The sequence below is a fragment of the Gallus gallus genome, chromosome 19 (genome assembly GCF_016699485.2).
Source record: "Gallus gallus isolate bGalGal1 chromosome 19, bGalGal1.mat.broiler.GRCg7b, whole genome shotgun sequence".
Lineage (NCBI taxonomy): Eukaryota > Metazoa > Chordata > Aves > Galliformes > Phasianidae > Gallus > Gallus gallus.
In genome coordinates, this window is record NC_052550.1 from 5,694,570 (window position 1) to 5,711,496 (window position 16,927).

The following is a 16,927-nucleotide window of genomic DNA, read 5'->3' on the forward strand; positions in this document are numbered from 1 at the left end:
GAATGCTGCTGAATAATTCTAAAAACTTGATAAAACTATTAGGATGTGCATCTCACCTTAATTGCTTCATTTTCCAAAGCCTGAAGGACTTTAGCATTTATCTCTTCATTACCTAAAATGGAAAAAAAAAAAAGAGGGGGATCAGAAGGAAGTTTCTAGCAACAGAAGAGTAAATAATCCCCCTTTCTTCTTCCCAGCTTTGCACCCCCTACTCACCAAGCCGTGTGTTGATGAAGAGTCGAGGAACGCTCTGAGGGTAATTATCTTTTTTACCCTTAAAAATCTCACTGGCAATTACTTTCTGTTCCAACTGCAAGGACAAAAGATGGATTCTTGTTTAATATAAAATCTCTGTTCAAATAAAATGTTTGTCTTCAAAGAGAAAAAAGGAGTTACGTCCTTATTAGCGCAGTGTAAAACGTCTGTTCCTACTCCCTCATCTCCTCAATGTTCTCTCTCTTATCCTTTGACAAACAGTGAAATTGTGAGCTGCAGTATTGCCCTGGGAGTTCCTGTTTAAAAGGTGATTCACCATAAACCTTTGGTCCTTTTCAGAGTGCCAGGATGTCAGTATGACCAGTACTGTGAGGTCTGACTTCTGCCCATTCAGAATAAGAACAAAACCATGGAATGAGGAAACAGGAACTCCCTTTGCTTTATAGAGGGTTAATTTAACATTACAGATGCTGTTACAGAGTATGAAGTACAGGAGGTGATTTACAGGTAAAAATGTGGATAAGGAATGTCTTTAAGTCTCGGTTGCTTGAGAAAGAGTATGGTCTGCTGCATTTCCACCTCTGTAAAGGCTTTTATTAATCCTGTGTCCTTAATCACAGGCTCAGCCACTGACTCACCTACAGTGTTTTGTTACACGCATTTAATACTTTGCAGGCCTTCATAAGCAGTGTGGTATACTACCTAATTAAAAAAAAAAGCCTTAAGGGAACTAATTACTGCCATTTCTCAAAACAGTAACATCTATGCTGCTTAATGGAAACTGTTCCTATTATCACCTTTCACTGAGCTTTTTCAATATGAAAAGTTATTGCTCCACCAAGACTAAGATGAATAAATTTCAGTATTATTTTTATTTTTACATCTAGAACAAGGCTGAAATACAGTGGTACAGAAAACCATTCCCATAACTGCTCTGTTTGGCCAATGACTCATTCTGAGTCTGCAGAATTCTCCTTCTACTTTCAGTGGTACCAGCAGAAAGACCCTGTTTTTGTATTGTACATTACAGAGCATTTTGGACTAGAAATTATACCTCCATAACATCAACCCAGTCTGTGAAGGAGTGCAAATTGTCACATACCTGTTGCTTCCACTCTGGGCTGATTCTCTTGCAGTAGGTCCAGACCATGTTCTGCATGCATAACTGGCGCAGGAGCTGGGATGCCTGAAGGAGATTCCACAAAATACATGAGAATACTGACAAACCAATTCAAACAGTGAAGAGAAGGGAAACAACTGCAGAGAAGCCATAGCTGAATTAATGTACTTTTAGAATTAAGTAAGAGGAAGTCTGTTTTCCCTCTGAGCCAGTTTGTCCTGCAACACACTCCAGCTGAGGTGCATACTTTACATGGTTGTGCCCTTCCTTGCTTCCTACTGTACATACAGTCCAAACAAACAGGGGCCCTTGGATAAACTAACCAGGACTTTCTGCAGTATTGTGTTTCTCTGCCAAACGCAGTTCAGTACCGTATCTCCAATAACTCTATAGGTATGCTAGCGACACATACATAATGGTGTTTTAGTTCTGCTAGCAAAGATGTTAATCTAATGTGAAAACTGAGTGAGAAGGCCTCCCTTAGGCCTTTGGTGGCCCATAGCCTTCATTATGCCGTGTGTTGTGCAGCTGGACTTACCTCACAGAGTGATGGAGGAGGGGTTGGCCATGATTTGTCCAAGACATTCTTTGGTAGGTTGCGTTTGAGGTTCATCAGGAAGGAGAAGCGGATGTAATCAAGGAAGTACTCATTCTCTGGGCAGCGAGGGTGGTTCCGGTAAATAAAGCCTTTAATGAACCTGAGGAAGGATGAAAGCAGGAGTAGTTGGTATGAGAGGTACTTAGAGGTCTCTTCCAATCCAACCATCTCTGGGTCCCCAGTGAGCTTTCAGCTACAGCCAAGGTAAAATAAGAGTTTAGAGAAGATCAAATACTCAGAATACTTGTCACAAAATAACCTACTGTGGGGGTCCTAACAGAACTCCATATTTCCCGAGCTTTATGTAGTAGCTGCAACTTACTAATAAACATCTCTGACACTGCAGTGGCAAGAAACTTCATTCTTACCCTCCTCTCATTAGGAAACAAGCACCCAATCAGGGGCTTAGGTTTCTCTTCACGCACCTTCTGATAGTCTGTACTGCCCACTTCCTCTTGGCAGCTTTTCGGCGGCCCAGGGTTCCCCGCCACCAGGACTGGATGGCTATTGCTACAAAGAACACAAAAAACATGACACTAAGTGAGCTCCTTCACTGCAATATTGATTCATACAGAACTGCCAACAGAGCACTCAAGAACGCACTCTCTCAAAACAAACCACCACCAGACTTCTCAGTGGCACGTGGGAAAGAACACCGTTCAAATTTTAAACAATATGAGAGGGTGGATAAATGGCAATAACAAGCACTGGCAGATGGGAACTGCTGTACAGTGGCTGTTGTGTGAACAAGTTAATCCTATTCTCTTACTCAGAGTCTCAAGGAGTAACGTGGAAGGACTCAGAACTGCACACCTTGCATCTTCTATTCTGCTTCCAGCAAGGCTTCAGAGACCAACTCACCTCTGACTTCTTAGTCACAGCAATGGCCACTTCAAACCACGCAGTGACACAGCACTGCAGTTTCCTTTCTCCCTCATACCTGAGTGTTTCATGTGCAGGAATTTCTTCCGACGGTAGAAACCTCTCCACGTGGCCTGCATTTTTGTTGCTGAAATCGCAAGAGAAACGGCAATTTGAAAACAATTTTAACAAGAAAATCACCAAACAAACAGTCCATGAAGCTGCTGCAGTGTGTGACTCACCCAGGCTCTGCTTCCTCACTTCCAGAGCATCTTCCGTTGCAAACAAAGTCTTGGGAAAGCGGATAAAAATCTTTGTTCTAGAAATAGAAATGCAGCATGTTTAACAAGCCAGAGAAGTTTGCTTCCTGCCCTTAGCATCCCCTTTGGGATCTCTAATCTTTCCCCCACTCACTAAGCAGAAGTGCCTTATTTAAGAGCAGTGACATTGATGTCCAGTGATTCATAACCTCAAACTAAAAAAAAACTAAGAAGAACTAACCGTCCCATTTTGTATTCTTCCTGTTTGTAGCCAAGATGTTTCACCAGCACAGCCACACCGTCATGGGGCCGTCCATCCCATGTAGGCCACGTTTCTGGACAAAGTGATTTATATCTGCAAATTGACGGCAGGAGAGGTCTTAGGGCAAGATGTCCAACTCATACAGAGTAATGAACAGGGGGACAAATCATCCTCTTGACTCCCGCAAAGAAATAACTCTCTCAGGCATAAGGGCTGCTCTTTGCCGTTCAGAACACTTTCCCATTTCAATATCTGTGGGGCCAAGATCAGGGAGAGGGAGGAAAAGGGAGAGGTAAGTGCAAGGTAATCCTACCTCTGCAGGAAAACTTCGTATTTCCTTCGATACGCAAACCCAGCTCTGCGCACTCTGAGGTTCTCCATCAGCCCCAGGTATTTCACTTGGTGTCGGATTAGAACTTCATCAAATCGATCTTGAGAGAGCATGAAAATGGAGAAGCTGCATTAATGTATATCTGTCCCTTCATGTGGAGAAGGGAATGTTCAGTTCAGAACAGTTCTCTCTTAGACCCTTATCTTTAACCTCTACCCCATCCTCACATAAGTTATTTTGTGACTCCTGTCCCCCTCATAGTATACATTTATATCTAGTTCCAAACATAAGTTGTCCTTTAGGATATTATATGCAGATAGGAGAAGGAAACGAGAGAATAAAGATCATTAGAAGGAAATGATGTAGGTTTGTAATGCTTGACTTTAACCCTACTCCACCACTTTACCCAAGCCCAGTGCCTCTATTCTGACTCCTGACTGGCACTACCACTACCTTTCTGCACAGGCCCAAAAAGAGAAATCTCAAAGACTTATTCAATTGAGCTCTTTTCTGTGCAGAAAGAAAAGAGCCCCAGACCGACTGGGCCCTAGTGGTCTATGAAGCTGTTGTAGAAAAGCACTCAGAGGAAGAGTTAGGCAGGGACATACCAGCCTGCTTAGCATCGTTAGGTTTAATGCAACGGATGTAGGAGGGTTCTTTGGACATCAGGATTTCCATGAGTTTAGAGAGGCTGTTTTTAAACTGAGTTGCTGCCTAGGGGAGAAGAAAGAACACCAGGTATGAAGCAGTGATGTACAGCTCGTACTTGTGACTTAGCAGAACAGACCTGGCGGTCTCCAGCTCTGAAGGTGTTAAGAGGTACCACGTTAGACACGACATGTCTTTAAAAGAGAGGAAGTAGCCACATCTCCAGCAGCTCATGTGTCCTTACCGTTTCAGGTCTCTTCTTGTCTGTCAGCTCCGTCCTGTCGAAACACTGATTTATGATAGGATTCTCAGAGTTGCACATGGTCTGCAGAGAGACAAAGTATTCAGAGACTAATTTTCAGAGAACGAACTTCAGACAACTATTACAGAAACGTGTGGCAAAAGGGGTTTGGGTTGTTCTGCTTTTAACAAAACAAACTTTGAAAACCTTAATCTGTCTTTTCATAATGCAGTTCTATCATGCGTTCTCCAGACAGGGAATAAAAAAATCTTTTCCCTCAGATTCCACCCCATTTTGAAGAAGACTGCTCTGCTGAGTATTGGAGGCAACCCCTATCCATACTCACCTCCTTCAGGTTCCGGAAGAGAAGGTCATTGTTTTTATCTAGAAAACCTGGAAGAAAAAGAAATGGCTCAGGCTGCTGCCACTGCTCTTCCATAGGAATTTCGTAACAACAAGGCAGGAATTTGAGATGGGAAATTAATCCAGTTAATCAAATGGGAGTACTCCACACCCAGATTTGTCTTTGCTATGTAGTGAAGCTGATTTAATTCAAAGGGAAGGGGATGGAGGAGGGAAAAAGAGTGAGAGGCAGCTGAGACGAGGCACGCACTTACCTGCAACACTGTAGGTAACCTCTCCAGCATAGTGCAAAAGCCGGAACTCCTCTCTCCCCAGCGACTTGCGAGTTTTTTGGTCAGCAAGCTTGTGCCTGGTGAGAGAACAAAGCAGCTTCAGGAGGGACAAAGAACAGTTTAATGTGGGGATTCATCTCAGGAACCACTATGGCATATGATCGTGGAGTGGGACAAAATGAACTCAGGTGGGGGGAAGGGAATCACACTTGCTGTTCTTCAAGATCAAAAGTTAAAAAGGTGAATTACAAACCAGCAAATCACAAAAAATGTCATAAAATCTACTCAGGGAGGACCTTTACACACCTCATTCAGCCTTGGACAATATGTAAGTACAGAAGAAATAAGATTCAATGCATAAATTGGATGTGCTCTTTCCTGCCAGTCTGACATATCTTTTCCAGCTCTGTTATAACTGCTGATCTTGTATTACCATAACTCACAGTCTAACTTCTTTGCAAATGAAAACATTCTCATTTTTTGTGGGATCCAGTCTATCTGGGATGCCACTGCCATAGACACAATGAGGTATAAAGTTACTTCAAAATCATTAAACCTGCAGGCTCTGTCACACATGTGGGACCCACCAGTAAAGCTGCCTCAGTTATGGACTCACGTGAGAAAATGAGGGTGGTTCTTCACAGTTTCCTCCAGTTTCTCCAAGAACGTTGTATCTGTGGCATCCCCAGGTCTCAGACATTCTTCATCCTGAAAAAAAACCAAAACCATATGCATTCTGGTCTTAATTTCTCTCTGTGCTTGTAAGCATATGGTTCAGCTCCAATTCTGCCTCACCAAAACACATTCCCAGCTTAATCCCTTGGCCTTTTAATAGGCAGGCCACCTCATGCCTCCACTTGGAGGTATGGTAAAACAAATGAAGAACTGCTGAGTTGAAAAGGAGAACAAGTTCCTCCCTCCAGATTGCCTGGATTGGAGGCTTCTTTCCTGAGAGCAGATGGAGATGATGCAATGTGACTTTTAATGGCGTCACTGTTGGGTGTATCGTCGCTCTCCCCACCTGCCCAAACAATCTTAATCTAATTTTAGACTTTTTTTCCTGTGTTCTTCCCCTTAAAAGGTCGTGTCAACTCACCAAAATAGAAATGATGCCTTTGAATTTCTCTTCCACCAAATCACAAATGATTTTGTTATTGAAATACTGAACCGGTTCCCACTGCAAAGACAAGAAATCACAGTTTGGTGACAACAACTCTTGATGGGAAAAAGAGTGAAAGTTTCAGAACATTTCAGACAGCACCTTATTTAAGTAACATTTCTGTCACCTGAAAAATAAAGCTTTTTCACTCATCACATGTATTTTCTTAACATTCCCTTTAAAATGCATCTTTTGTATCTTAAAAGATTGGGATGACACGACTCGCCCTAGCTGGATTGCACACTGTTCCCAATGCAGTTCAAAAGGAAGGCAAAAGAAAAGTTCTTCTAAAATCATTTACTTTTACTTCTTCTAAAGTCATTTACTTTGCAGACCATTAATAGCTCCTTTTCTAATCACCTGTCCTCTGGCCTGCAGGAGGCGCTACAGAGAAGACAGTGGAAGTGGTGATTTGGCTCTTACCGCAATGCCTTCTGACTCATATTCCTCCTGTTCTGACTTTAACGTGAGCTCTATGAAGAGTTGCTGCAATTTTTCATTACAATAATTAATACAAAATTGCTCAAAGCTGCAAAGAAAAATCGAAAAAATATTCATTAGTACTGTATCACAAGTAAAATAAGCTTTAACCCGTGGACAGCAGTATTAATGAATCTATGTGTAATCAAGAAAAATACAAGAGATATAGTGAATTATTTAGTTCATTATTTAGTGAATTATCTATACATGCATTGAATTTATTACCTAGTGAATCTCATGAAAGAGTTCCAAGGAGAGAAAAATATACATAAGCAGCGGAATACTAAGGGACACACAAACTACAAATTCAGTCTCAGTTCATTGCTACCCGCCACTTAGTTTCCAGACTCTGGTTTTAATTCTATATACTGTTCTACAGCTGCTTTCCCATTCAAACCACCACAGAAAGATGCCAGAACAACAGCCACATCTGTGTCACAGAGCTGGACAAAGGCGTGGTGCAAACAACCACAGGAATATGCCCCTAAAAGGCACACATCTCTGAAACACCAGGAGCATTGCTGGGAATGCTCAATGCAATCTGGATGCCTCAGCTGTTACAAGCCCTGCCATTCACTTGATTTCCTAACGCTGAGATGTTATCACTTTTTCGCTTAGTAAAAGAACCAGAGAGGGAATAATGTCTTGTTACACAATGGAGAGAGAACACTATGAAAGTCATGCAGAGCTTACTCAGAACTCAAAGACACCAAGGGAAACAAACCTGTTGTGCTGGAAAACCTCAAACCCATAAATATCAAGCAATCCTAGAACTGTCGTGCTTCTCCAGCCCGGAAATTCTCCCTCCTGCAATAGGGCACAAAGTGTTCATATGTGGTCACAATCACAGCTACAATCCACCACATCTCCCCCATTTAGTTGTAGCATTTGCTCCTTACCCTCTTCTTTGTGGGAAACAAATTAATTTGGAAATCACTATACAGCACAGAACAACTTGCTGCAGCTTAAAGAATTGAAACTGCCTTCCAGGCAGGACTGTTCATCAACAAACAAGAGATTCATTTACCTTGTAAGCAAGAGATTTGTTAACTTTGTTCACCAGCCAGGAGAAAGTGCGTCCATATATTGCTTTAGCAAGCGCGTCCCTTGCATAGGCTGCCTGCTCCAGGTTCAGAGGGCTGATTAACTGTATGAAGAAGGAGAAAGAAGTCATCCAACAGCCATTCCACTGAGAAATTAAGCTTCCCTGTTTCATGGTCAATAAAGAGCTGGTATTGCATTGGCTTGATTTAACTCTGTGCGCATCCCAGATCCCCCATTTGTGTTCTTACCTCTTCCCCTTTTGCTATGATCTTCTTGTGGATCAGTGCATCTCGCAGAACAGAGCCCTCAACTGCCAGAAGCTGCAAAGCAGTAGAATGTTAAATGTATTTAGGAAGCAGTGCATCAGTACCAGTTTTAAGAGATCAGAAAGGCTAGACCCCAAAACCACAATACAGTGAAACAACCCTACATTCCCTATTCAAACTGCCAGACTTTTTTGCAATTGTCAGTTAAAAAATGATTGGGTGTTAATATTTGCATCGTACTTAGGCCAAATTAAAGTGCATTTTTGACAACTTCTATATATTTTAAAATGATATAATGGTACCAAAGTTCTAAGCCAGGAAATCTCAAACTCATATACACGTAATATACGTCTTACTGATGATACTCACCCGTGCCAGGTATTTAATCTGGTTCTCTGTAGTGACCTGAGCATTTCCTTGCTCATCAGCAGCAAACTGCACGTTCCCCAGATGCAGAACACTAGCTACAATGCTCAGCAAATCCTGGGAGAGAAGCAACAGGCAGACATCAGGATTATGAGTTATAAGGAAACACAGAACGATGACAGAAAAGACAGTGAGATGTATGCAGCAGCTATCACAGTATGCAAACACAGTCTGTATATTGTTTCAGGGTTTTTGCAGAGAATACATTCACTCTGAAAACTGCCTCTGGACAGGAATAGAGCAGAAAAAGTCTTAGGAGAGGGAATATTAGCTGAGCTAATAAGTGAGTCCTACCTCCACCTCGTTGTCATTGAAGCTTATGATGGACAAGGCTCTTCGCACAACCTTCCAGTCGTTTTTATCATTTATGGAACTGACCCTTGCACAGTGACCCTAAAAATACACAGTTTGACATTATAAGTATATAACTGTCAAAGACGCATTACTCATGCTAAGTGTGCTTCTGCCATATGTTTCCTTTTATAGCAGCTACTTCAGTATTACTTCTGAAGCGACATAAGGAAGACAGGAAGTCAATTGAGAATATATTTGTTCTACAATATAACAATAGTGTAAGAATGATTAATTAACACGCACTTTTACTAAATAGTGATACTGCTGTGGGTTCTTTTCAAGGCCCAGCCTTCTCAACAAGTCCTCTTCCCCTCCTTCTAGCAGCTGGTAGAAAATATGGAAGTTCCTCTCCCCATGATTTTGGTGCACAACTCGAGACTTTTCCAGGAGGTAGTTCAAGATGTGGCCCCCAACAGGAGCCCCCTAAATCAAACCAGACACATTGAAATATTTTATTAATATAAAGGAGAATATTCTACTTCTTTGGCAGAACAGAATACAAAACAACTGACTATAAAAAGGCAGAACATTATTTGTAACTTGGCATCACAGATTCTATCTCGGCAAATACACACCAATTTTGAGTTTTTAGGTGTATGTAAAATGAGCTATCAAGTGAAAATCATATAAGATTATATAGGTCATGGCTACAGTGCACATTGAATGATATCCTAACCTGTATATTCTTCTCTCTCAGAATCCACTCAACACACACACAAAAATAACCCAGTAAAACTGTGAGTGTGGAGGGATTGCATATGGAGAAGTTAACTAAAACATACACCTAACTACTCAGTTCTTGCTCTGTGTTCATCTTCCCCATGTGGGGCAATTTGGGTCGGGATTGAAACAAACATTATGCAAAGTTACACAGGATGGCTCACAAGTGATTTACAAGGATTTAGTTTGGGAGCATCCATTTGCACGGTGCATATATGCCCTGGAAAGAAGAGGATTCAATCTCACGCTCTCATTCTATAGAGAGGAGGGAAAGAAAGCAAAGTGCATTCTGAAACATCCTCTGGAACCAAACTTTGCTACTACAGACACAGCTCACGTGGCCAGCAAGGGAACGTGCACTCCATGCTCACATCAGTGCAATAAAGCACAGGCAACAGAGACCTGCTACGACTGGAACCAGTTCTGAAGTATAAAACAGATTTTAAGTTACTCTGTAATCAAACTGCACATCCATGTATTTCCCAAATCGGCTGGAGTTATCATTCCGGAGGGTTTTTGCATTTCCAAAGGCCTGAAATGATAAATGATTAGAGAAAAATCAATCAGTATCAAATAACATAATTTATAAACACTTATGTGAAAGTGCCAATTGCAATTTACAGCCATTAAGGCTTAGGTTTGTCCTTGAAAGCAAAAGCAAGATGAAAACATTACAATCCAAAATACTAATGCTGATTATTACACCCTCTGCAATTACTGCAGATGGAGAACACCTTTGAAAACAATTCTATCCCCCCAGCAAATTTATTTAAATGCCAGTTCACTGCTGACAACATACATCAAGTCTGAGAGTCTTCTGAAAGCCTTCTTGCTCATCACAGCTGCTTGTTTCCAGTATCTCATAGTGCTGCTCACAGCAGGCACAATCCTAACAGCCTTAGGCTTTTCAGGGTTCTCCTTATGGAAGAACCTCTCCCTTATGGGAGCGCACCCTTCCCTGCACACAGCATGGATTTGAGTAGAATGAAAATACTGAAGGGAACTACAAGGACAGAGCAGGGCTGGACACTAGAGGACACCACAGCACTAGAAAATGCTCCCCTAAATGCTTTTATTGGAGGGCAAAGCTTCCCACAACAGACGTGTCAATCTCTGGCTTTGCAAGCTTAGGCAGCACACCAGGACTCTTCCCACTTCAAATGCTTTTCTCCTGCAGCCTGGTCACGCCTGAGCTGTTCCTAGTGGACATGAAAGGGCCGAGAGCGGTTGGCAGCAGATGACCATTTCTTTGGCTTGGAAGCACGCTGGGATTCCCCTGTGTGCAGTACTGATGATCTGCCCACCTGCGTTCCCAGGATATGCTATCCACTGGGCAGAGACAGCTTAATCACACCCAGCAGGGTCCAGCTGCCTCCACCCCCTCAATTGGAAAATGTGAGTACTGCTGGCCTGACTCAATGTCAAGTTCCAGTGCTGCAGACTCTAGAGATACCTCCAGGACAGGGTTGGATTGCAGCAGGCGGTCCTTCACTGTTTCGACCTGCTGACTGGCTGGACAGGTCACGGCATAGTACTGCAGGATCTTCTTGGTGGCCTCTGTTTTGCCAGCCCCGCTCTCTCCAGATATCAGAATACACTGATCCTTCCTCTCCGTGCGCAGAGAACGATACGAATTGTCTGCAATAGCGTAGCTGCAGAACAACGAGAAGCAGGCATGAGTTTGCTTCCACAAGGGAAGGGCAGAGACCATCCCACATTGCGAGCCCCCAGCAGAGATACTTCAAAAAGAAACAGGTCCATGGGTTGAGTATGGGCATATTGCTTCTACACACTGCTGATGACGCAGGAGATGGCTGGGAGTGCTCTCAGACATCTCCATACATATCTTAATCCCCGGGCCAAGTTTTTTGCAGGGTCATAACATAAATCTATCAAAATTAATTCCCTTAAAAACAGTTCTTTTGTGAAAGGTCTTCATGCTGTTAAAATCTTTTGATGGTGAATATCAAAGGCTGGAAAAGAGGAAAGAGTTGAGCCATTTGCTCTGCCCGCCCATTACACTTACTCAGGTGAGAAAAGTTTCCATAAAAGAAGACTAAATGATGCAGATAAACATAATTCTGTCCACAGGACAAACAAGCATTACATTCACTAAAATTCTTGTTTTCTATTGATCTTTATTCTAGCTTATCTTTTAAGTGATGACAAACTCAGAAGGCCACAACTTCACTTTGCCATCTGGATGGCTCCCAAACAACCCAGCCCCCCTGTACCAAACAACTCAGCCTCCCATAGCTTTTCTTGGATTGTAGAAGGAGTTGGATTAAGCCAGAACAGACTAACAAGCATCCAGTGAGGGCCAAACACTACCCAAAATACCCAATGCTCCCTCCAGCCTGCATACAACCATGGTTTATTGCTGCTGTCCCGGGATGCTTGCTTCCTCCTGTTTCTTTTTCTCTCTTACTACCCTCCCTGGAGTAGATCAGATGGGTTCTTGTACCAAGAATCACTCATACATTCACATCACCAGAGAGCAGGAAGAAGGGTTTGACAAACAGCAGTGGCAATTGTTTATGGAAGGAGAGAGGAAAAGAAGGACCAGACAGAAGAAGAGGAGGTAAGAGAGGAGAGGAGCATTAGCCCTTCAAAATGCACATATATAAGAACACCTCAATAATAACATCCTCAGCTGTCTTACATGCAGCTATCAAGCACATACCCTATCTTCATAAACTTATTAATCTTTTAATAATCATTGGTTTCTGACTTTTTTTTTAAACTTCCATGCTGTGAAATTAATTAAAAATGATCACACCAAAATAACATCCGTGGCCTTCTCAAGTCTATTAATACTTGGTGCTAAGGCAACACCACTGAGCTACCTAGCAACACAACTGCAACCCTATTAAACTCATCAACTCCTTGTCTTCCCATTCAAGTTCTGTCCCTGAAGTATTTTTAAAGTCCGTCATTTGAATAAATATAAATTTCATTTAGTTTTTAAGAACTGCCTCTAGGCTGCATGTTTTCACTGGGAGGTGAGCAGAATGCTCACAGTCATGTGTACCTCCTACAGAATCCCTTTCACTTGGAGATGCTCACAGTCCCGCTTGTAGCAGCCATCTCCAAACCCCATGGCAGGCTATAAATAGGGCAGGATGTGACACAGCACTCTGGGAAGTATGCTGTGCTTCAGGACCATAGGGATACATCTTCCCCTTTGAATGACTGCATGTGATACACTTCCCAGAAAACCCACTGCTCAGGCCAAACTATTTTGACACCAGGACAGCAGAGTATTTAATATAAATATTAACAGTGTAGTATTTCAGCTCTCTATAATTGGTTTAGAAGAAGATAGAGAAGAAAAAGACACCTGTAGTAGTGCAAAAGGAGATGCACAGAGTACTACACCACAGATTCTTTCAGTAGTCCTCAGAACATTTAAAAGGGAATTAATAATCCAATGATGTAATGACTTTTAATGGGATGATAGCAACAGTTGACGATGATTACTGCTTTTCCCAGTTGGAGCAGTGCTGGTATTTGGTATCACAGCTCTCAAGGGCTATTACTTACAAGCTGCAGATTTTACAGTTTCTCACAGGGCTACATCAGGGAAGAAGACAGCATCAGAAATTATCAGCTGCTCTGTGATTTACATCACTGTGTGTAATGCAGAGCTGCCTGGCCCTCCATGTCACACACTCCCATTGTCATCAAGCTCAGTCCTCTGCCTCCTGAGGACAAAAAAATAGCCACAGTCCCAACGATTACCCAAAATATTATCATCCAATGACAATAAAGCCCTGAAGAGTGCCCAGATCACAGGCCAAAGAGCTGTGTCTAGGTCAGGCCTCTGCCTGGAGGGCAGGATGGAAGGAAGCCCACCTGGCAACAGCGATTTGCAAGAGCTCACAGCAGAGTTAAGGCTCAGGGCACAGAAACAACATACACCATGTAACACCCAAGTTCAAGGGGAGAACTAATTCAGGTTTAACTGCCTTCCATGTAGGCCCACAAAAGATTTCTGAAACACTGTAAAAATCACAGTTTTATCGAAGCAAACACAGCTTCAAATGCTCAGACTTTCCCAAGGAATGATGTGTCTCTCCCTCTCCGCGCCTGTAGCGCATTCTGGTTTGCTTACTCTTCTGGATTATGTGCCAATAATAAGAAACAATCCAAATAGTTTGCTCAAAAATAATATCATTTACTCTTCCAAGATCTCAAAAGAAAAAAAAAAAAAGCCCTCTCCAAAAAGTGCTCAGTTTGGCCCTTGGCGCTGAAAGAAAGCATTTTGGAGCCAAACGTCCTCCGCTCCCAGTCATCTTTCTCTTTCAGTCTGACAAAAAAATCCAAATGCTTTCAAAAATAACTTTCAGCCCTCCCTTTTTTTTTTTTTTTTAATATGGGAAATCGGGAATGCTCACCAGGCCAGGCCATGTAAATAAATACATTCCTTGTTCCAACAGGCACATGGTATCTTAGCAACAGGGGAAATACCAGATAAATATTGGTCAGGCTGTAACATCAGAGGTAGGAAAGAAACCACTGCACACATATACATACTCTTTTCCCTAGTTAACCTCATGCTAAATGAGTGATATAGCAGCAGGGAAAACTCACAACCCGGACATGCAGACCCCAAGTAACCCTGGAACAATGAACTCCTGTCCTGCCAGGGCTGGGTAAGCAGCTCTGTTCCTCCAGCCAGGAAGGAACCACCTCCCTTTCCAAATACTGCTCTTGCAAAGGCAACTCATCCTCTTTGGAGAGGGAAACAGGAATAGAAAGAGCCATACACCACACCCTTTAAAGGATCCTTCAGATCCCTATGATTTTAGCACCATATGTGGGACAAGGAGAAGTCCTATTTGCTTGCTTTCACATGTCACTATTGCACATGCCTGCATGGGAATTACACAAACTGCACTGTTTACCCACAGGCCACTCACAGGTGGGGAGAAACTTCATAGAAGCTGACACCACGGTATCGCTCCATGTTCTGTTTACTGTAGATTTCCAGTTCCTTGTACGGGTTAACAGACACCAGAACCGAGCCAATGTATGTCTGGAAAAGAGAACACAAAATAAAGAAGTTACATAAGGAGAAGCAGTGGGCTCTCTGGGAGCCCAAAGAACAGCTCTGAAGGATCACATTGTTGACAAGGGCTGCATGCAGCAGAGCTCTAGGAATGTTGCTAAAGGCTTCCAAAGAGATCGAGGGTGCTGAAGAAGTGACCTCTTCATGCAGAGTGACATTGCAGGAGTTTATGCTAGCCACGTCATCCTTGCCTGACAAACAGCACCTACGAGTGGTTGTAGATCTTCTAACAAGCAAGAATACTGGGTTATTTTTCATATACTGCTTGGGATTGGGTTCAAGCCTGGGGCTGATGACAGCCCACTACAGAGTGAATTCATGAAACGTGGTACACGTTGGGTTTTCAGTGCTGGCAGGACCTGTAAACACCAGCAGACCTCAACTGGAGTGCTGCAAATGAGTCCCTTACATGCATTAACAGGACACTACTCAAGACTTGTTCTGACACAAGCAACCACGGCCTATTAAAGCCAATACCTTCATCGCCAAATCCCTCCAACTACTGAACAAAGCTATGCTATGCCTTCTATCTGATTTACCCAAACCCAGGTCACATATGGACAACCCTGGCTTCTGCTCCTCTGTTACTCACATAAATCAGATTCTCCTTGAAGCGTTTCCGTAGATTTTCAATGAATGCTGCTTCACTGGTGAAGTTCTCAAGCAGGACAAAATCCTGCACCCCGACGCGGTCGCGGGCCGTCAGGGCGCTCTCCATGGTCAAACGAACACCGTTAGTCCCTGCTCCCTGCAACCAAAAGCAGAGGAAGGTTGGGACAGCTGTGGTTTTGTTATGCAGCTCGCTGAACCCATAAGAATGATTAAACACAATTACTCATGGACGACCTATAAATAGGAGAGGAGATCAGAATAACCCTAGTGCTGTTGAAAAATGTTAGTTCATGTATACTAATGCTTTATCAGTTAGTTTACAGTAATTGTTTCGATGGAAGAGAAGCCAATGCTGGGGAGGTTATTGCCAGATTTCCAATCACTTTAAATAAATGAATAAATCAAACAAGCCTTTCATAAAGAGAATAAAACTAGGAGACTAAAATGTGCTCTCTTTTCTGTTCTTCTTCTCTCTCGTTTCTTAACAGGAAGTCATTTTGGGGTAAGGAATCTTTTATGACTAACAGTGATTCATCTCATGAGCAAACAGCTTCACACTGCTGATCAGCTGAGAAGCCTCAGTGAGATCCCCAATGGGAAATTCTGGGAAAATACAGAACTAAGAGAAAAGGGCACTTCTGCATCCCATTCCACTGTTCTGAATCGAGACTGTGACACTAACATCTATCCCATACAGCAAGGAACTTCTATTCCCTGACACTCTTTTAAAGGTTACCTTTCCAGTGTAATGTGGTTCAGACACAGCCATCTTAGGGAAACATGGGTCTGCTGACCTCTTACTTCATTCGACCTCGTATATTAAAACAAGGGAGGAAATGTGCACCAAGTGACTCAGTCATTGCTTGCAGGGAAAATTTCTACTACAGGCAATTAGATGAAGGGTATGAGGCAAAGACAAGAGACAACACAAATCAGAGATGAGATACAAGGTATTAAACAATTTACCTCACATCTGTCTGCATTTCCTTATCATCTTCTTAAATCCTTCTTACTTTGCAAACTTCCCACAGCAGGCACACTTATCTCAAATCATTTCCCCACAGCACCACAGCATTTCAGACCATCTGTTATATTCTGGGATATTCCCATCACTGGCAGAAATGCCACCAGAGTTTGCTCCTACACAGGCTCATGCACTAACAGCAATGTCCAGTCACCTCCTCCCAAAGCAGTTTTACACCCCAGGAATGCTGGACTGCTGCTAAAACACAGTCCTCCCCCTGCACAATGACATGCCTGATTTTTGCTGATTCACACTGCCAGGTATTTCCTTTCTGCTCTTTCTCAAGATATAACAGTGGTCAGAGCACAGGGACTGATGGCTTGCAGGGAAAAAAAAAAATAAAAGCAACCTTGGTCAGAAGAAAGTTGAGCTTAAGATTTATTAAGTAGTAATAAAGGAAAGACCCACTGAAGTATAAATTTGGGCCCAAAGGAGTGCAAATCCCCTCAGCTTGCATTTGCTTATGCTTACCTAGCATTGATAGAAGTAGTTTTCCCAACTTCTGCAAGTTCTAACTGGCTCCCTTCCTGAAAGCCCAGTGCCTGGGCATAAGTCACTGCATGAAACCAGCATCTTTTGAAGAGAAAGACAAGCTCCCA

At 42.7% G+C, this 16,927-nt stretch overlaps 1 protein-coding gene across 15 annotated transcripts in view; it reads right to left on the reverse strand.

Moving 5' to 3' along the window:
- MYO1C (myosin IC) overlaps nucleotides 1–16,927 on the reverse strand; it is a 57,465-nt gene that overhangs the window by 4,897 nt on the left and 35,641 nt on the right. For 14 of the 15 annotated variants that reach the window (XM_040650076.2, XM_046902367.1, NM_001006220.3 and 11 more), the window contains 26 exons: nucleotides 15,285–15,440; nucleotides 14,544–14,659; nucleotides 11,075–11,273; nucleotides 10,073–10,153; nucleotides 9,145–9,324; nucleotides 8,842–8,940; nucleotides 8,491–8,604; nucleotides 8,104–8,175; nucleotides 7,839–7,958; nucleotides 7,536–7,618; nucleotides 6,755–6,860; nucleotides 6,269–6,349; nucleotides 5,789–5,880; nucleotides 5,155–5,249; nucleotides 4,884–4,930; nucleotides 4,541–4,621; nucleotides 4,257–4,362; nucleotides 3,631–3,748; nucleotides 3,297–3,410; nucleotides 3,038–3,114; nucleotides 2,875–2,943; nucleotides 2,360–2,444; nucleotides 1,875–2,034; nucleotides 1,319–1,402; nucleotides 217–310; nucleotides 57–112 (listed from right to left, as the gene is read on the reverse strand). In XM_040650076.2, coding sequence (XP_040506010.1) covers nucleotides 57–112; nucleotides 217–310; nucleotides 1,319–1,402; nucleotides 1,875–2,034; nucleotides 2,360–2,444; nucleotides 2,875–2,943; nucleotides 3,038–3,114; nucleotides 3,297–3,410; nucleotides 3,631–3,748; nucleotides 4,257–4,362; nucleotides 4,541–4,621; nucleotides 4,884–4,930; nucleotides 5,155–5,249; nucleotides 5,789–5,880; nucleotides 6,269–6,349; nucleotides 6,755–6,860; nucleotides 7,536–7,618; nucleotides 7,839–7,958; nucleotides 8,104–8,175; nucleotides 8,491–8,604; nucleotides 8,842–8,940; nucleotides 9,145–9,324; nucleotides 10,073–10,153; nucleotides 11,075–11,273; nucleotides 14,544–14,659; nucleotides 15,285–15,440 — 2,685 coding nt within the window. Of the gene's footprint in view, nucleotides 1–56; nucleotides 113–216; nucleotides 311–1,318; nucleotides 1,403–1,874; nucleotides 2,035–2,359; nucleotides 2,445–2,874; nucleotides 2,944–3,037; nucleotides 3,115–3,296; nucleotides 3,411–3,630; nucleotides 3,749–4,256; nucleotides 4,363–4,540; nucleotides 4,622–4,883; nucleotides 4,931–5,154; nucleotides 5,250–5,788; nucleotides 5,881–6,268; nucleotides 6,350–6,754; nucleotides 6,861–7,535; nucleotides 7,619–7,838; nucleotides 7,959–8,103; nucleotides 8,176–8,490; nucleotides 8,605–8,841; nucleotides 8,941–9,144; nucleotides 9,325–10,072; nucleotides 10,154–11,074; nucleotides 11,274–14,543; nucleotides 14,660–15,284; nucleotides 15,441–16,040; nucleotides 16,475–16,927 lie in introns of those variants that run through there. The other variant, XM_046902362.1, reaches the window with a different exon arrangement.